Below are 21,204 nucleotides of genomic sequence, written 5' to 3'. Positions count from 1 at the left end.
ACCACCTTCCCTGCCCTTCACCACCTTCCCTACCCTTCACCACCTTCCCTACCCTCCACCACCTTCCCTGCCCTTCACCACCTTCCCTACCCTCCACCACCTTCACTACCCTCCACCACCTTCCCTGCCCTTCACCACCTTCCCTACCCTTCACCACCTTCCCTACCCTCCACCACCTTCCCTACCCTCCACCACCTTCCCTGCCCTTCACCACCTTCCCTACCCTTCACCACCTTCCCTACCCTCCACCACCTTCCCTGCCCTTCACCTTCCCTACCCTCCACCACCTTCCCTACCCTCCACCACCTTCCCTGCCCTTCACCACCTACCCTACCCTTCACCACCTACCCTACCCTTCACCACCTTCCCTACCCTTCACCACCTTCCCTACCCTTCACCACCTTCCCTACCCTCCACCACCTTCCCTACCCTTCACCACCTTCCCTACCCTCCACCACCTTCCCTACCCTTCACCAACTTCCCTGCCCTTCACCAACTTCCCTGCCCTTCACCAACTTCCCTGACCCCTTCACCACCTTCCCTACCCTTCACCACCTTCCCTACCCTTCACCACCTTCCCTACCCTTCACCACCTTCCCTACCCTTCACCACCTACCCTACCCTTCACCACCTTCCTTACCCTTCACTAGCTTCCCTACCCTTCACCACCATCCCTACCCTTCACCACCTACCCAACCCTTCACCACCTTCCCTACCCTTCACCACCTACCCTACCCTTCACCACCTTCCTTACCCTTCACTAGCTTCCCTACCCTTCACCACCTACCCTACCCTTCACCACCTTCGCTACCCTTCACCACCTGCCCTACCCTTCACCACCTTCCTTACCCTTCAATAGCTTCCCTACCCTTCACCACCTTCCCTACCCTTCACCACCTTCCCTACCCTTCACCACCTACCCTACCCTTCACCACCTTCCTTACCCTTCACTAGCTTCCCTACCCTTCACCACCTTCCCTACCCTTCACCACCTTCCCTACCCTTCACCTTCATTACCCTTCACCAGCTTCCCTACCCTTCACCAGCTTGCCTTCTCTTCGCAATCTTCCCTGCCCTTCACCACCTTCCCTGCCCTTCACCATCTTCCCTACCCTTCAGAACCTTCCTTACCCTGGAGGAGCCGATCGGCCGAGCGGACAGCATGCTGGACTTGTGATCCTGTGCTCCTGGGTTCGATCCCAGGCGCCGGCGAGAAACACTAGGCAAAGTTTCTTTCACCCTATGCCCCTGTTACCTAGCAGTAAAATAGGTACCTGGGTGTTAGTCAGCTGTCACGGGCTGCTTCCTGGGGGTGGAGGCCTGGTCGAGGACTGGGCCGCAGGGACACTAAAAAGCCCTGAAATCATCTCAAGATAACCTAACCTCAAGATAAGCCTTCACCAGCTTCCCTACCCTTCACCTCTATAACCATGTTAAAGGGATAAAGGGAACATGTGTACATATTCCTTTAGGGGGGCAGGGAGCTCAAAAATATTTGTCCAAATATATAATACAGTATAGTGAAAACTGTTAAAAAAAATCTCACGTTATTTGGCATCAGCATCGTGAAAATTTCATCCCAATTTGTTAAGAAATGAATTTTATACGAATTAAACAAAAAAATGTACTCTGGCAGTACTGATGATAAGAATAACACCTCCCAGTTACTGGAACTGATGGATGATGCAGTGATTAGGATGCAAGCACCTGTCCGACGCACTAAGAAGAATAGTAGTAAGGAGGGTCCACACAAAGTGGATATGCAGCTGGTGCCTTCTAGGATTGCTGATTTTTCACACAAATAATAATGAGTAGCTATGTTATATTGCTGTATTTTATTATATATCATATAAATACATTGCACAATGCAAATGGATTTTTGTTTTGCTTTTTTTTTCTCCTTTGTTTCTTATCTGATTTTGTTGTGGCTTCTACATCTTGGAGAATGCACGCCCATCATGCACATCCATCATGCACGCCCATCATGCACATCCATCATGCACGCCCATCATGCACATCCATCAAGTATGTATAAATGGAACAAAATTGGTCAACAATCAGCCACAGGGGGCAGAACTTGACTAATTTATTTTGGCAAAGTTATTCACAGATTTCAAACTTCATTTTCTTTGTCTCTTTAGGTTGTTTTTGCTGAATGGGGACCATATGAGGGCTTTATCACTTATATAAAAGAATACATATATTCTCTCACCCATTATCCTTATCCCTACATTATTTTTTTTTTGGGGTGGTTATTTTTCTTGACTTTATTTCAACACATATTACAACTATACCTTGTATAGTTGTAATGGCTTGGCACTTTCTCCTCATGGTTTCCTTCCCCCCCTATCCCAAATCCATAGCCTGAGGGCATTAACAACATCCCATACGTTGTTTACGCTTGATCGCAACTTTCCGAAACAGCCGGTATGTCCTCCCAGCCTTCTCCTCTTACCCAAACATTCCCTTGAATGACACTTCACCTTTGTCTAGTCATCAAGTCTTCTCTTATACACCAATATATTTTTCAACTTGTATACACATTAATCTCTACCTACTACAATAACTCCCATCATCTGCATACATCGAATTTGATGTATGGTAATACAGTACTCATTATTAGGTCTATACAATACATTCACACTCCTTCATAATATTTTGATCTTGACCTCCCTCATGACTATCATGTCATGACATGAAAATCCCCGGTGCACACCAATGTTATAATGCCAGTCATTACACCAACTCTTACATATGCATATGTAAGACAAATTTCACAGAATTTGCCAAATTCAATTTCAAGCCTGTCCCTGTCCACTGTCCATGAAGCCATGTACACCTACCTGTCCTTCTTGTATGGCTTCTCTACAAACTGTCTCCGAGTAAATGTCCGACCTATAATTACCTCAGTGTAGTTACAGGATGAGTGCTCCGCTCGTGGTGTCTTCCCAGCACTCTTTGTCAAATAACGCTTTGAAACCCACCATGCTCATTGGTCATTCATTTTAAAGTAATTTATTTAATGTATATATATAGTCATATGTTATTTAAATGATTACCCATAATCCTCAGATAGTAGGCTCATGATGCAATGGGGGGATTTGTTTCTCCTCAACATTAGCAGAAATAAACAACGTAGAATTTTGCAAATTGTTATTAAAATAAAAAAATTCAAAATAATGGATTATGTAAAATACAAAAATAACATTAACAAAAATTATATATATATATACAGTATACAGAATGCTAAAAGACATGAACTAGTCTGACTTAATAGTATTTGTAATTTCTATTTTATGGGAACGAGCACTGGTGGGCCTGACATAAACTTCACAAACTTTTCTTATGAGACGGATAGCTTCTGATGCTCGCTTAAAATTGGGGTCACTGTCAGCAATTTCAATACCAGAAATCATGTGGTTCACAAATTGCCTCATTACTGATAATGGAATCTGAGTAATGGGATTATCTTCAGAATCATCATCCTGTCCCTCGTCGGCTTCTTCAGTGGTCAGCTCAAGGACGTCTTCTGGTGTCATAATGTTGCGATGACTCTCCAGATGCTTCACGATGTCCTCGGCCACCAGGTCACCAAACCCTTGTCCAGGGATGCTGTTGGCAATCTCCATAATGCTGCGGACCTCTACCTGCGTGTCAGGAAAACCAAGAAAGTCAGGCATGATTTCAGGCCAAAGGTTCTCCCATGCATCCTTAAGGCAAGTGGGATCAACGTTCTCCCATATGTCAGTGATGATGGAAACTGCATTTCTCATATTAAACTTTTTCCAAAATTCAACCACTTTTTCTCTACTTTTGCCCTTGCCTTCAGTGTAGAGAAACATCTCCCAGAGAACTTGCTTAGTGTACAGTTTCTTGATCTGCGCTATCACTCCTTGGTCGAGCGGCTGCAGCAGAGAGCTGGTGTTAGGTGGAAAGAACTCGAGGCGGTATCCGTCGCTGTCAGCAGTGCCCCTCAGGGCTTGAGGGTGACTGGGAGCACTGTCAACAAACAAGATGGCTTTGCTTGGTAGATTTTTAGACCTCAGGTACTTGTCCACGGCAGGAATGAAGTTATGCTGGTACCAGTCGGCAAATATTGTTGAGGTCACCCAAGCTTTGTTGTTAGCTCGCCATACCACAGGCAGACGGGTGACATTCTTGAGTGCACGAGGACGATGGGACCGGTATACCAGGACAGGAGGAAGCTTGAAGTCCCCGGCAGCATTTGAGCAGAATAGCAAAGACAGACGGTCCTTAGAAGCCTTGAAACCCAAAGTTGCTTTTTCCTCCTCCATCAAGAAGGTCTTACTGGGCAGACGCTTCCAGAAGAGGCCAGTTTCACCTGCGTTAAACACCTGTTGAGGATATATTTTGTTATAAAAATTACTAATGCTTCTGCTGGTTGACAAATTTAATAAAAACCTACCCTTAATAAAAGATATCCCCCAATGAGTCTTTGATTGAATATATTACAAAACCCAGTAATAATTAAAGTCTACACACCTGCTCCGGACAATAGTTGCCTTCTCTGATAATCGCTGCAAACTCTGCAGGATACAATAATGCAGCATTATTGTTAATGGCCTTATAAGGGGATGCAGAAGAGTGATGAGTACCAAGGTGAGGCGATGCACTAGTATGGCCCATGGCAAGGTGAAACAATTGATCAGAGTGGTTAGCAGCAGGGGAAGATGATGATCCAGCATGGTTAGTGGCAGGATGAGAAAATGTTTCAGCAAAATTAGAGGCAGGGTGAGACGATGAACCAGTAGAATTAGTGGCAGGGTGAGACGATGAACCAGTAGAATTAGTGGCAGGGTGAGACGATGAACCAGTAGAATTAGTGGCAGGGTGAGACGATGAACCAGTAGAATTAGTGGCAGGGTGAGACGATGAACCAGTAGAATTAGTGGCAGGGTGAGACGATGAACCAGTAGAATTAGTGGCAGGGTGAGACGATGAAGCAGTAGAATTAGAGGCAGGGTGAGACGATGAACCAGTAGAATTAGTGGCAGGGTGAGATGATGAACCAGTAGAATTAGTGGCAGGGTGAGACGATGAACCAGTAGAATTAGTGGCAGGGTGAGACGATGAACCAGTAGAGTTAGTGGCAGGGTGAGATGATGAACCAGTAGAATTAGTGGCAGGGTGAGACGATGAACCAGTAGAATTAGTGGCAGGGTGAGACGATGAACCAGTAGAATTAGTGGCAGGGTGAGATGATGCACTAGTATGGTTAGTAGCAGAGTGAGATGTTGTTGAATAGTCAGCATGAGGGTGAGATGATGCACTAGCAGAGTTAGTAGCAGGGCGAGAAGGTTCTCTAGAATAGTCAGTGTGAGGATGAGACGATGCACTAGCAGGGCGAGAAGGTTCTCTAGAATAGTCAGTGTGAGGGTGAGATGATGCACTAGCAGGGTTACTAGCAGGGTGAGAAGGTTCTCTAGAATAGTCAGCATGAGGGTGAGATGATGCACTAGCATGGGTAGCAGGGTGAAAAGATGCTTTTAAATAGTCTGCATCAGGGTGAGATGATGTGGCAGCAATGTCAGTGCCAGTACTTTTCCCAAGTATTCTGTTATGCAGTCCATGACGTTTCTTAAAGCTGCTCAGCCAACCAGATGAAGCATAGAATGATGTGCCAGAGGCCCCCATCTTCTTGTCTATGCCTGCCTGTATCTTAGTGGCCTTCTTGCAGATAATGGTACCATTGACAGGAATGTTTTTCTCCTGTTGATCCTTTATCCAGAGGTATAGAGCTCTCTCCATCTCCCTGAAGCATTCACCCCCAAGGGACTTCACATCACTGGATGTCTTCTCCACTGCAGCCCTTCTCATCTCTTCCAGTTTTTCGAAGGCACGAATGGTGGACTTGTCAATCTTAAAAAAGGAAAAAAAGAGAGATATATTGTCTATCAAAATTGATATATAAAACTTTAAATCATATTCATCATTATATTGACTATTACTACTTCAACATCAGTAACACCTCGGCTTATGAATGCCTCTCTTTACGAACTTTTCAGGTTACGAGCCCAATTTCTTCGTAAAATCCGAATCGGGTTATAAACTTTGCCTCGGGAAACAAAGTTTGTTGATACATGTATGGCCGACCTAGCACGTGGTGGTACGGCGACTGCACCTCAGTTTACCAGTGCCTCCCGCCTAGTGACAATCGTGCCTGAATTCTTTGTAAAGGATTTCAGTGTTTTTCGGATTTTTAGGTATTTGAACATAAAAGTTATTATTATATATCTCGCCATGGGTCCCAAGAACGTCAGTGGTAAAGTTCAAGCCAAGAAAACACATGTGAAAATGACCACAAGGAGCAGCAACAAGAGGCAGCTGAGGAAATGTCTTCAGGGGGATGAGAAGGCAGTACAGAATGTCCCTTCCTCAACAATTAGGAAATGGTGTAGACCATGGAAAGAAATGCAAACTTTTGTTGAAACGACTCACCCAGAGCAAGCTGTAGTTGGCCGTTGCATTAACCTTTTTAATGACACCATCATGCCTCACTACAGTCAAGTGCTACAACGAAGGGAAAAACAATTCTCTATGGTTAGATTTTTAGTAAGAAAATCAAGCAATGAGCCACAAGCAGGTCCTAGTGGTATGCAGGCAAAACATACCAGAGAGTGTACCCCAGAGAAGTCATCACTGCCTGATGTTATAATGGAAGGGGACTCTCCTTCCAAACAGTAACAAACACCTCTCCTCCTCCCTCCCCCCCCTCTCCTCACCGTCTTCCATACGCCAACAAGAGTCATCAATAAAGGTAAGCAATAACTTGTACATACTTTAGTACTGAAGATTTGGGTGAATCAGGTATAAAATTTACTTTAAAGTTCATTTTTTGGGGGAGTGTGGAACAGATTAATTCAATTCACATTATTACTTATGGGAAAATTTGCTTCAATTTACGAATTTTTGGCTTATGAACCATCTCTGGGAATGGATTAAATTAGTAAGCTGAGGTACCACTGTATTATTATCCTCCCGAGGTGTCTTAAGTATATTATCTTTTAAAGGCCTCCAATTAGGCATAACTTGAGGAAAGTGTTGGTCTTTACCCCACACTTGACACTGGCCAAAGAACATTACCTCAGAAAGTCTGTGAAGAGTAAAACAAAGATGAAAATAATTTCAATATCAAGCAGCAGACTCGGAGACAGAATCCTCATCTAAGGCAGACTCATCAAGTGCTGGTCCCTCAAACAGTATTCGTGGTATAACCAGACCCTCTCTCTGCTAGTTTCAAATAACATCAAGATATCTTTTCTAAGCTACAATATATTACACAAGTGCTCCCTAAGACAAGATCCTGCTAGCCCACCGAATAGGAACTGGAACACTCAAGAACCAGTTAACACGCCACACTGGATCACTATGGATCTTTTCAAATGTCTTTGCTGGGATATATTGGTCTTTAACCACTGCACTGCACGGAGCGCCTAAAGGTGCCCAATCGGGGGTGCGCAGAACACCATATGCCGTTTTTAAGTATAGGCAATGATTCAAAACTCCTGGGGGGTACACAAGAGTTCACATCATGTGCCTCAGGACTCCTGTAACCTGATGCTATCTTGGAAAAAAAAAATCGTCAGCATCCGTGCTGGCTTTGAGAGTCTTAGTACTAAAAGAGCGACCAAGGCTGGCACATGCAGCAGCGCACAGCACCACTGTGCAGCTAGGGGCCACAGCACCACTTAGTAATGAATAAAATAGGTAACTTAAATTATTTGGCATTGATAGTGTCATAGATGATCCTGACTGTCTTAAAGACTATGTACAACGATCAGATATCAATGAATACAATGCTAGTTATTATATTCACAGCATGAGGTACATACACAGCACCCAGCCATTGTTTCCCCCGCATCTACGCATCATGAAACGACCTTATGTTCCTTCACTAATGTTCATTTTCTTACGGAAATGGATTCATATTCAGATTTGGTGACAGGAATGTGATAATAACAGCAGTTTTGTAGCTAGTCATAGCGACATGTGTGGAATATTAGAGGCATTGTCTTGCATCATGTGATTGCTGGCATCGTCTGCTTGTGGCTCCATGCTGTGTTTTGATTTCATCACCACATCCACCAAAACTGCTTATTAGTATTTCATGGTGTATATAAATGTTGATCGTGATATATAACATGCGTATATAGCGTAATAACAACAGGAACACAGTTTGGTTGATCTAAGACTATAATGTGCCACCCTTCAGCTCAATATTTTTTAGAATAGTGATGCTTCACACATTTAACTATATACATTCCACAAATTACACACTTTCAAATAATATTACAGCAAAAAAAAACAGAGAAGAAACGAATGAGACAGAATTAATTATGAAAAATTAAATTTGCGGCAACTGCCGCCCCACGGGGTGGCGTGGGGTCAAGTGACCCCGAGCGCCTCATCACTCAGCCCCCATAATCTGCTCAACTTCTCAGCTTTATCACGGCTAAAATATGTCGCAAACAATATTTATTTTAAGTTTCCCATGATCAGAGACTGCATTTTAACAATATAAGAGAAAATAATTTTTTGCAAAGAATTTATTCTCGGCATACCACGGATTTGTCATATTTTAAAGCCACACAACACAGTGGTTAAAGAGACACTGGAAAATACTCATCCAACCCAACAAAACCCCTAGAAGGGTCATTTTAACATATGAAATTGCCTTTCCAAATGCTAATTAGCATCACAATAACTGCCAATTAGCACTCTTTGCAACTACCAAATCATCTCGTGACCACTACAAGGTAGCACTTAACCTTACAATATACACAATAGGCTCAAGCGCTGGCTTAAACCTAATCATATTCAACTTGTCTCTACCTCAATTTCTACTACCATTATTATCGAGTATGTTGTAATCAGATCACTACAATTAAACAATTCACTCTAACAGACATAAACAATGGGCCAAAAGTTCAACAATATTTTTGTTTACCAAAACTTGACATCGTCTCATCTGGAAAAAGTTGGATTTTTTGCACGACAAGTCCATAGAGTTATTGTGAATGTGTCCGCTGCTGTCTTTGTGGGCCGGGTCTTGTGTGTTGCTCTCATCACTCTCTCGCACACATTTATCTGGCCAATCGTCCAGTTCTATTGGCTCTGTTGAAAAATAACTGGGCTTAACAATTGGAAATATTAATAACTTTAAAAAATAAATACAGTACACTACTGTACTGGAAACAGTATTCGTAACAAGGTAGTGAAGTAATAATAATAATAATGATATTTTATTTACAAAAAGGTATAATGGGTTGGGGAGATTACATTACAGTGATATTTTTACATTCTTGCAAAGCCACTAACACCCATAGCGTTTCAGGCAGCTCATGAACAGAGTACCTCAAAACAGAGAAATATTTTGGTGGTATCATTTGGGATGATACCCAAATTGTAACAGGCTGCAGTATTTTAACACTTCCTGGCACAAATTTAGAAAGCCACAAGTCCTGGTTTAACATTACACTACCTGTGAACTTTTCTCTACAAGTTACAAGTCGAATGATCCAGTTAAAGATAATTTATGTTAATAACAAAGTGAAAGGGTCCTGAGAAAAGCTCCTCTCGCCTAGGCTGCCTGTGCATCATACGTATAAGATGACACAACACCTTTTTCTTTTTAGTATGGTTATTCAACATGGTGTTCCTTCGCAACCCTGTATTTACTCGGGAAAAAACACAGACTGTCCATACACTATGACAGCTAATAATTGTGCACCACTTTGGACACGAGTATCAAGCAAGAAAATACAGTACCATAATCATGTACCCAAGTCTCAAATCTGTGCCGAGTATAATTTTGGAAAAGAAATCGTCAGGTACACGAGCAACGCTAAATTATGGACATTTTTGGTTACAACCAAAACTGATAATGAAATTGCTTGGCATAAAATTATGAGCATGTCTAAACAAAAATTGTTCTTGACCTGGTCTAGGATGGATCAAAATGTTGAGAGGATATCTGTTTAGCACTCATGCTAATGAAGGTCACGACCTTCGACACACTCACGCTAACAAGATTGTAACTTGCTTAGCTAAATGAATTGTGGGGTTCAGTCCCTGAGCCCATTATGTGCCTCTGTAACCCTTTCCACTACCGCCCACAAGATGGGTATGGGGTGCATAATAAATGAACTAAACTCATGCTAACAGAAGATCACGACCTTCCACACACTCATGCTAATGAAGGATGTCATGACCTTCCACACACACACACACACTAAGAAGGGAGGAGGAGTGGCTGTACTGGTGAAAAAACACCTGAAGGTAAGAGAGTTAATATTTGAAAACCCTCGAGATATTGATATAATGGCAATGCAGATCTGGAATCAGGAGGATAAGCTGATAATTTTAAATACCTACAGCCCACCAGCAAGCAACACGTGGACAAAGGAAGAACTGGATGACAAACGAGAGGGCCTCATAATGGTCATGAGAGATATTATTGTACAAGCAGAAAAAGATAAATCACGACTGTTGATACTGGGGGACTTCAACTTTAGAGCAATAGACTGGGAGGCCTATGAAGCTAGAACGGAGGACTTTTGGACATGCAGATTTGTGAACCTCATTCTGGAGACATTCTTGTATCAACACATAAAGCAGGCCACAAGAATGAGGGAAGGAGATGTACCGTCAGTACTGGATCTAGTATTTATCAGGAAAGAAGAAGAGATATTTGACATCCAGTACCTTCCTCCCTTGGGAAAGAGTGATCACGTCCTGTTAGACATTGATTATGCTTTAAGATATCATCTAGAAGAAAATGGGGGCATTAAAACAGCTGATACACTCGATTTAAGGAGAGGTCACTATGGGGAACTTCGAATTTTTTTTAATGAGTGTAATTGGAGAGACTTGTTGCTAGGCAGGGAAGTAAATGAAATGTATGCCAAATTTTGCAAAATATATGAGGAAGGCACACAAACATTCATACCAAAACAGAGATGCAGGGCCAGAAAACAGGATTGGTTCAACAGAAATTGTGAGAGGGCCAGAGACCAAAAGACACAAAAATGGAATCATTATAGGAAGAGGCCAAACCCCCCAAACATACCAGCGATACAAAGATGCTAGAAACAACTATACGGCAGTAAGGAGAGAGGCAGAAAGAAATTTTGAAAAAGGGATAGCGGATAAATGTAAAACAGAACCGGGCCTATTTTACAAATTCATAAACAACAAATTGCAGGTAAAGGATAATATTCAGAGGTTGAAAATGGGAAACAGATTCACAGAAAATGAAAAGGAAATGTGTGAAACATTAAATGAAAAGTTCCAAAGTGTTTTTGTACAAAATGAAATCTTCAGAGAACCAGACACAATAAGAATTCCAGAGAACAACATAGAGCGTATAGAGGTGTCTAGAGATAAAGTGGAAAATATGCTAAAGGAGCTCAGTAAGAACAAAGCAGTTGGCCCAGATGGAGTTTCACCATGGGTTCTGAGAGAATGTGCATCTGAGCTCAGCATTCCACTTCACCAGATCTTTCAGGCATCCCTGTGTACAGGAATCGTAGCAGACGTGTGGAAACAGGCTAACATAGTTCCAATCTACAAAAGTGGCAGCAGGGAAGACCCCCTCAATTATAGACCTGTATCATTGACAAGTGTAATAGTGAAAGCATTGGAAAAACTAATCAAACCTAAATGGGTAGAACACCTGGAGAGAAATGATATAATATCAGACAGACAGTATGGTTTTCGATCTGGAAGACCCTGTGTATTGAATTTACTCAGTTTCTATGATCGAGCCACAGAGATATTACAGGAAAGAGATGGATGGGTTGACTGTATTTATCTGGACCTAAAAAAGGCTTTCGACAGAGTTCCACATAAGAGGTTGTTCTGGAAACTGGAAAATATTGGAGGGGTGACAGGTAAGCTTCTAACATGGATGAAAAATTTTCTGACTGATAGAAAAATGAGGGCAGTAATCAGAGGCAATGTATCGGACAGGAGAAATGTCACAAGTGGAGTACCACAGGGTTCAGTTCTTGCACCAGTGATGTTTATTGTCTACATAAATGATCTACCAGTTGGTATACAGAACTATATGAACATGTTTGCTGATGATGCTAAGATAATAGGAAGGATAAGAAACTTAGATGATTGTCATGCCCTTCAAGATAAAGGATAAAATATGTATATGGAGCACCACTTGGCAAATGGAATTTAATGTTAATAAATGCCATGTTATGGAATGTGGAACAGGAGAACATAGACCCCACACAACCTATATATTATGTGAGAAATCTTTAAAGAATTCTGATAAAGAAAGAGATCTAGTGGTGGTTCTAGATAGAAAACTATCACCCGAGGACCACATAAAGAACGTTGTGTGAGGAGCCTATGCCACGCTTTCTAACTTCAGAATTGCTTTTAAATACATGGATGGCGATATACTAAAGAAATTGTTCACGACTTTTGTTGGGCCAAAGCTAGAACATGCAGTGGTTGTGTGGTGCCCATATCTTAAGAAGCACATCAACAAACTGGAAAAGGTGCAAAGACATGCTACTAAGTGGCTCCCAGAACTGAAGGGCAAGAGCTACGAGGAGAGGTTAGAGGAATTAAATATGCCAAAACTGGAAGACAGAAGAAAAAGAGGTGATATGATCACTACATACAAAATAGTAACAGGAATTGATAAAATCGATAGGGAAGATTTCCCGAGACCTGGAACTTTAAGAACAAGGGGTCATAGATTTAAACTAGCTAAACACAGATGTCGAAGAAATATAAGAAAATTCACTTTCGCAAACAGAGTGGTGGACGGTTGGAACAAGTTAAGTGAGAAGGTGGTGGAGGCCAAGACCGTCAGTAGTTTCCAAGCATTATATGACAAAGAGTGTTGGGAAGACAGGACACCACGAGCGTAGCTCTCATCCTGTAACTACACTTAGGTAATTACACACACACAGTAATGAAGGGGGGTCAAGATTTTTTCCATGAGCACTGGAAAATCAGTGTGCACTGTATTCGCAGTTGTTAAAGAACCTCAAAACATGCTACGACTTAAAATGTGTTACTATCAGAAAAGTGAACTATTGCTCACCTCTTCCCAATTATGCAATATTATGTCACCCTGACAAGATTTTAATAACATGTTAAATATATCTTACCATCTTTGACTTCAATTAAGTCATCGCCTATGCTGATATTCATGTCTTCGCTTATATCAGCTCCCTGTGAGTGGACAAATTGATGAAAATTAATAATAACCAAATGCAGAGAGATCAACACAGACACTGTGATAATTCAAATTGATGATAAACAAGGAGACAAGTAAAATAATCGACATCCTTAACCTTACATGAGGCCTGGTCGAGGACCGAGCCGCGGGATGTTGAGCCCTGAAATCATCGCAAGGTAAGGTACATATAAAGGTATACCCTTTAACCCTTAAATTGCGCAACACATCATATGATGTGTTGAGTAAATTGCTATAAATTGCGCATCACATCATATGATGTATTGGAGTACAATACCCACTCAATTTAACGGCCTCTTTTATACCGATCTGCCGGTAAGAACGACCAGTTTGGGAGATCGGTATCTGGAGCCTCGTATACCGGTCTGGTGGTCGATATTACCGACGGTCGGTATTTGGTTTGTTTTGGCATCGGCAGCCCCTCACATGGCAACCAGGTGATCATCCAGAGTGGTATATTAAATCTTAACTTTCATTTAAAATGATTCAGTTTTATGAAGAAAATTCTAAATTATTATTATTAAAATATTTTAAAACAATTGTTATTAAACAAAATTCTTTGTTTTCTTATTAAATACCTTTTATAGTATAGGCAATAGGTATTTTTTTTCCCACGGACCTAGAACGTACTGCGCCTGGCCATGTGACCGCGTTGTTTACTGTTAACTCGCGCGGCTGAGAGCAATGTCTCAGAATATTAGCCAGAGAAAATCAGATTCAGACAAAAATAGATAAATTCATGATTTCAACGGTTCGTGAAAGCACCCACTGGGAACTCAACAAGTCATACAGCATGCGCTGGCAACGAGTGCCCTACAAGCCACATTGCACCCGCCGATGCTGAATTCCCATCAACAAGTTGTGCAGCCTCCACCGGCAACGAATGCTCTGCAAGCTATGCTGCACCCGCCGATGTTGAATTCCCATCGACAAGTTGTGCAGCCTCCGCCGGCAAAGAATGCTCTGCAAGCTAGGCTGCACCCGCCGATGCTGAATTCCCATCAACATGTCGTGCAGCCTCCGCTGGCAACGAATGCTCTGCAAGATATGCTGAATTTCCATCGATAAGTCGTGCAGCCTCCACCGGCAACAAATGCTCTGCAAGATATGCTGCACCCGCTGATGCTGAATTCCCATCGATAAGTCGTACAGCCTTCGCCAGCAATGAATGCTCTGCAAGCCATGTTGCACCCGCTGATGCTGAATTCCAATCAAATGTTGTGTAGCCTCCACTAACGATATAAAATATGATTGAAAGGCATATAAATTAGTGTAAAAAGTGTTGATAGAATACAGTATTGTAAGTGTTAATGATTATTTAAGCCTTGACAATAAGATACTGTACAGTGTAAATATACAGTAGAAATAATTTTCAATTGTGAGTTAGAATTAGAACTCATGTGAATTAGTAGTAAGGCTAGCTGTTGTGTGAAGTGAGTGCCTGAAAATAAGTGTTGATACTGTATGTACCCTGTATATAGTACTGAACAATATAAAACAAGCGCTGCAGAGGATGACGTAATCTTCACAGCTTCGTAATCTTCAGCTTCATTAAAAGTAAGTCAATTTACCATTAAAAGTAAGTCAATTTTGTTATGGCCTGGCCGCCACAGCCTGTGTCATATTAAAAATACATTACCTGCACTGTTCAGGGTAAAACAAAACACATCTCTAAAATTTTATTGAGAAAATATTAACAATCACTGATTGATACATGAAATATTTTGCAACACAAAGGAATGAACCAATTTTTTCCCACCCATCTGGACTTGATCAGACTGTGTTCAAACATCATCCATGCAGCAGCCACCAGCTGGCTTAATCATCGGCGTGGCACTAAATTGGAACGCAATTACACAATGAACTTTATTTAATTTTAGTTATACAGTATAAAATATATCCTACCTGAATGTTACTTGAAAAATTACCCGACCCGACTTAACTTCGGAAATAACGGAGCTCCGGAAATAACGACCAGGGTACAGCCCCATATAAGCCGTTAAATTGAGTGGATACTGTACTACGCAAGAGTTAAACAGCCCGCGGATACACGGGGTTCACCTCACTTTCATCAGGGCTCTTGTAAACAGATGCCATTGTTAAAAACAATCGTGGGCCAAATTCCCGGGTGTGAGGGCCTCAGTATTGAATGAGCCACCAAGCCTGACGCACGCAGCATGAGCTCACAGCACTGCTGTTCAGCTTGTGACCACAGCATCGCCTAAAAATGCCATAATATATATATGTTCATGCTATTATTTCTGTTCATGCTATTTTATGCTGTTCATACTACAGCAGTGCTGTGAGCTCATGCTGATTGTGCCAGCCTAGGTTGCTCACTCAGTACTGAGGCTCTCACACCTGGGAATGTTGCTCCACGATTTAAAAAAAAAAATGGCGTCTGTTTACAAGAGCCCTGAGGAAGCTGATGTGAACCCCATGTAGCCGCAGGAGTTTTGAATCAAACGCTTTACCTATAAGATCCTGGAGGCGCGTTGCGCACCCCCCGCCCCCATCAAGTGCTTACAGGCGCGTTGCGCAGTTCAGTGGTTAAGCTCCTCCGTGATCTAGTACCAGTACATGTACTACTGTCTGCAAAGTAGCTTAGATCATGTACCCTATATAAAAATCATATATATATATATATATATATATATATATATATATATATATATATATATATATATATATATATATATATATATATATATATATATATATATCCTATATATTCTGTATATAAAAGAAGGCTTTAGTTCAGGAAACTGAAAGAACAGCTATAATGTACAACCAGTGCAGTGTTAGAATTCCTTTCTACAGGGTATTAATCATCCAATACCCACAGCCTAATTGTGGTCCAAAATCAAAGACTTTGAAGACTATAAGCTGACAACCTGCTTAACATTCTCCCTATTATTTTTTTTACATTACTGTATTCCTGAAATGCTCTGAGTATTAGCGACTTCATGCATTGTACTGACTTTACCTATGTATCCGCTACTGCTTATGTACCACATATCTATGTACACTTATAATAGTAATAATAATAATAATAATAATAATAATAATAATAATAATACTGTATAAACCCGCTAATCCGGACTATATGGGAAGGACCCCCTCAGGCGGATTAGCACATTTTCTGGATTAATGTACAGTATTTTTTCACCGCGGGAGTCCAAAAGTGAGCATTTCCAAAAAATGTTTGTACAGTCACTTGGTTTGCCAACTTAAGTTATCCGAAGGCAGGCAGGAAGGGAGGGGGGAGAAGGAAGGAAGGAAGGAAGGAAGGAAGGAAGGAAGGAAGGAAGGAAGGCAGGCAGGCAGGCAGGCAGGCAGGCAGGCAGGCAGGCAGGCAGGCAGGTAGGCAGGTAGGTAGGCAGGCAAGTCAGTCAAGTAAGTAAGTAAGTAAGTAAGTAAGTAAGTAAGTAAGTAAGTAAGTAAGTAAGTAGGTCGGTCGGTCGATCGGTCGATCGGTCGGTCGGTTTGTCGGTCGGTCAGTCGGTCGGTCAGTAGGTCGGTCGGTCGGTCGGTCGGTCGGTCGGTCGGTCGGTCGGTCGGTCGGTCGGTCGGTCGGTCGGTCGGTCGGTCAGTCAGTCAGTCAGTCAGGTCAGTCAGGTCAGTCAGGTCAGTCAGGTCAGTCAGGTCAGTCAGGTCAGTCAGGTCAGTCAGTCCAGTCAGTGAAGGAGAGGTAGTGAGGGATGTGTTATTAAGTCAGCATGTTAATCGCTGACAGAGCCTCCCGCTCATATTAAAATATACATCTTAGCCTCATGCCATTATATGTTGATTTTCATGTTAAATAACACTTTCGCGCACCGGGCGTGCAGTCTGCAAGCATGCATGAACTACTACTGGCGGAGAACGCTCGGCGACACTAAATGTGTATACTCGTTTCAGTTTTCTCACCTTAATTCTTGTGCTACGTCGTTCGTTTTGGTATCATTGTGTTCGCAATAGAATTCCCTATATGTGTATATGAATATAAGGTCCAAAAGCCAAGCGTGACTCCCTGCAGCAAAGCCTAAAGTCGGCAAAAGTTATCCATGAGTTACCCGTATACTCGTTTCAGTTTTCTCACCTTAATTCTTGTGCTACATGGCTCATTTTGGTGTCATTGTGTTCGAAATTAAATTCCCTGCAGGTGTTGTATATGCATATATTGTCCAAAAGCCATTTGGCCCACTCCTCCCCCACCCGGGGCGGAGCTGTCCCCCAAAAGCACAGGTCTCACAAGAAAAAAATGGGGCAGCTGTAAAACTCTAAGGAAGGGAGCCCATTGGTCAGACCGTTACAGCACGGCTAGAGGAACAGGCTCAAAGGCCTCCGCCGCCACCCCGGAAGAAGAAAACCCCCGAGACTGCCCGAGTCTCAACACCAACTAAACCCTGCCCCGACCCTGAAACCTGCAGACGTTACGGAGCTCGAAGCAAGGGGGAAGGAATCAAATGCACAACCGAAGGGGAAGGACCAGGAGGGGCGGACTGAACCAGAGCCAAAGCAACCTTCAGCCTCAAGTCCAGGTCCCTATAACCAAAACGGGGCAGTCTCGGGGAATCCGGGGCTACAATCAACCTAGTGCGTTGCAGCAACCTAAACCTAGCATACAACGTGGCTGATGCCTGTACCCACATATCAGAATGAGTGGCGTGGGTAACTGGAGTACGAACAGATAACAAAAGTCACACGACTCCGGGCCAAGGCGTCACCGACCTAACAGGCAGCAAGGCAGAGGCATAACCGGTGAGTGTCACCCTGATACAAGGGGAAAGAGCAACCAGAGCAACGTGCAGGAAGCGAGAGGGGACTCAAGGGTCACCGTCATTGGACCACAGAGCCCACGTGGGGTTTTCCAGGGGCCCTTAGCCTTGTTTAAACGCTCAGGGAAGCCCAGGCAGGGTACTGCAAACCGGCGCCCATGTCTACCAAACAAACTGCTAAAAGCTGGACCCCGGGATGTGTCCACTCACGGGGGCCAAGCGGAAGACTCCACCAAAACAAGAGAAAAACACAAACCCCGACCAAGCGAAGAGAAGAATAGGGAGACCCTTCCACCAGGCAGAAAACAAAAGAAAAACCCCGCAAGAGGACAATGTACCCAGGCGGAACAGAGCCGGCCGCTATAATTGTAGAAGACTAGCTATGCAGTACCCCGCACCCTTACCAGTGATGAAAACTACCTCCTACCCAGTGACAAACTAGGGCAAAAAAAAACAGCTGACCCGAAGGGTGGCACAGTACCGAGCAGTAAGACACAGCGAATGGTAGATCCCAAGGAGACTTGTGGAAGATGGCCCCAAACCCCCAAGGGTAGTACTCACAGAGCACCTAGGGAAGGAAACTCTAGGCGCATGCAGCCCAAGTACTGTGGAATATCACTCATGGCTCACACACCACCAGTACAGACAGCCCACACCACAAGGCACAGAACTGAAACAAAAGTGGAGCCAAAGGCACCCGACTGGCCAGTAAACCCATCAGCCAAGAACTGCCAGTTGGATCGCCAACACGGAGGGTCTGGGGGTCCTCCTGGGGGTTGCACAGATGGTGGCACGGTGACGTAATGACGTCATGCTAGTTTGATAATTTTGTTTGGGGAGTTCGGTCCACTCGTTCGGTCCCATATCCATTCAGCCTGGATAGCTCCGGGAAGCCGAAGGGGCGGCCCCCAGAAATACTTGTTTCATGAATGCATTATTGTATTAGATGGAAATTTTCCAGGCTATTTCTGGCTGGCAATCTACTGCCACCTACAGAAGAATCTCTTGGGAAGGGAGGGAGGGCGGGAGGGAGGCAGTGAATGTGGGTGGGACAGAGGAAGTGAGCAGCAGTGAGGGTGACTTCCTCCCTCCCGTCCTGGTGGTGGTGTACAACGATTATTAGGCCATTGATCCGGACAAATATCTGCTAGTCCAGCTTCCATGGATATTTTGACCTGATAAGGATATAACTTTATCCGGGCCATGATTTTTACTGGAATAAGGGGTTTTCCGGATTTGCAGATTCCGGATTAGTGGGTCTCTACCGTACACTGTATAGTATTTGATATATACAACACATTATGCCAATATATCAGAGAGCTTGGCTCCCTTACCTGACCAAGACAGAAAAACAAGGGTCCAAACCTCACAAAACCTGACTCAGCTTATACATCACCTTTCCAGTACAGTAGAATCCCGCTCAAACAATGATTTCCCCCACCCCCTGCCCAACCACCTGGAGTGGACAGTAGAGAGACAGTCTCGATTTATGCAGGTTGGCGTTCAATCCCTGACCATCCAAGTGATTGGGCACCATTCCTTTCCCCAGTCCCCATCCAAAATCCTCATCGTAATCCCTTCCGCGTGCTATGTAGCTGTATTGGCTTGGCACTTTCTTCTGATAGTTCCTTCCTTCCTGCCACCCCATCCCCATAATTTCTCCCACTCCTCTGCTCAAAGGGGCTTCCATTGATCTGAATTTAAACAAATTTCAGCTATAATGCCAATCACTGTTTTTCAGCTAAATTTATTGCATTTTTATTAGCAGAAACAATGGAACATACAATTAAGCATACAATAATTTTAAATTATTAATAAAAAATAAGAAAATACATTTAAAAATGCTGTACTTACCTTTGCATCGAGGAACTGCCGTTTCATCACCCTTGAATGCCCGAAGGAGGAGCATTTTGTCGACACTCTACTTGGACTTCTGACCACAAACCGATCCAAAAGGGTTTGATGCCTAGGTGCATTACCCTGAAGAAAGACATTTTTATATATATCAAAGTGTAAACACATTTACTAGTCACAAACTAGTCTTGTCACAAACGAACTTGCAAAACAATCATTTTCAACACAGATATCACTGTTTTGAAAACTGACATATCCGACATCACTGAACTATATGTTCAATAATTCTCTAACCATGTCCATGGCAAACAGAAGAAAATGTATATACAGTATGTTGGTTAGCATTGTAAATGTGTGGCCATATCTGTGGTAGAACAAAAAAAAACAGCATTGAATGTAATGAAACGCCATTTACTGGGTGAGTCCCGGAGGCTCCTCGGAATCCAGGCTGAATGGATATGTATAACTTTCTGGCATCAAAGTGCTTGGAGTTCTTGCCTATTGGGGACCACGAGCCAGAACCTGGCCCCCTCAGAGAGGCACGAGGAGCAATGGCTTATGGAAATGCCCCCTGTGGTTGGGAGCATTCTATGTCTGCCATCGACCGGGATAGGCACCCAGAAAGGTAGGCGCCCCAAAACAAACCCCTAATCTGGTGAAAATATTGCTACCGAAAGCCGAATGAGTGGACAGAACTCTCCAAACAAAATTATAGAACTAGCATGACGTCATCACGTTGCTGCACCGCCATCTGCGCAATCCCCCCCCCCCTCCCCGGGAGAGGGAAGGGGGAGCCGCAGACCCTCCGCGCTGGCGATCCAACTGGCAGTTTTTAGGCTGGATGTCATAATACGTGAAAAATACCGCCAACCGGAGGGAGGGAGGGATGCTAGGGAGCCCCTGGGACTCACCAAGAAAATGGCGTTTCTTTACATTCAACGCTGGTTTTTTGGGGGGAGCCCCGTCGGCTTCCCGGGGCTACCTCACCACAGATAAGGAAAAGAAGGAAGCATCTGGGAGGCAGATGCCACGAGCCCGAACATAAAAGACCACAGACGAAACTAAAGGACCCCGCAGACGACCCGGGAGACTCGAACCCCCGAACAGGAAGGAGGGAAGGAAGGGAACCCGGGCAAACCAAAACGCGTCCACAGCCCGAGAGGCCAAGATACACAGAGAACAGCGAAGAGCCGTAACCGAGCAACAAAGGAAGCACCCCCGGCCTGATCAACCAAGCAGCAACCCAAGGACCCCTCCGGAAAGCAGCAAACCCAAACATCACCTAAAAAGAAGGCGACTGCAACAAACGAGCAACCTACCATGAGGACCAAACGAGGCAGAAAA

The 21,204-nt window shown here is 43.5% G+C and overlaps 1 protein-coding gene across 3 annotated transcripts in view; it reads right to left on the bottom strand.

Moving 5' to 3' along the window:
• Positions 1–3,138: 3,138 nt before the first annotated feature.
• LOC123765243 (uncharacterized) overlaps positions 3,139–21,204 on the bottom strand; it is a 41,360-nt gene continuing 23,294 nt past the window's right edge. For all 3 annotated transcript variants that reach the window (XM_045753741.2, XM_045753767.2, XM_045753751.2), the window contains exons 3-7: positions 19,861–19,986; positions 13,158–13,221; positions 8,969–9,135; positions 4,504–5,880; positions 3,139–4,355 (exon numbers count right to left, since the gene is read on the bottom strand). In XM_045753741.2, the coding sequence (XP_045609697.2) occupies positions 3,261–4,355; positions 4,504–5,880; positions 8,969–9,135; positions 13,158–13,221; positions 19,861–19,986 (2,829 nt within the window). In that variant the 3' untranslated portion in view covers positions 3,139–3,260. The remainder of the gene's footprint in view (positions 4,356–4,503; positions 5,881–8,968; positions 9,136–13,157; positions 13,222–19,860; positions 19,987–21,204) is intronic.

Source organism: Procambarus clarkii, chromosome 5, assembly GCF_040958095.1.
Source record: "Procambarus clarkii isolate CNS0578487 chromosome 5, FALCON_Pclarkii_2.0, whole genome shotgun sequence".
NCBI classification, from domain to species: domain Eukaryota; kingdom Metazoa; phylum Arthropoda; class Malacostraca; order Decapoda; family Cambaridae; genus Procambarus; species Procambarus clarkii.
Note: the sequence above shows the minus strand (reverse complement) of the source record. Positions and strands in the feature narration are given on the sequence as shown.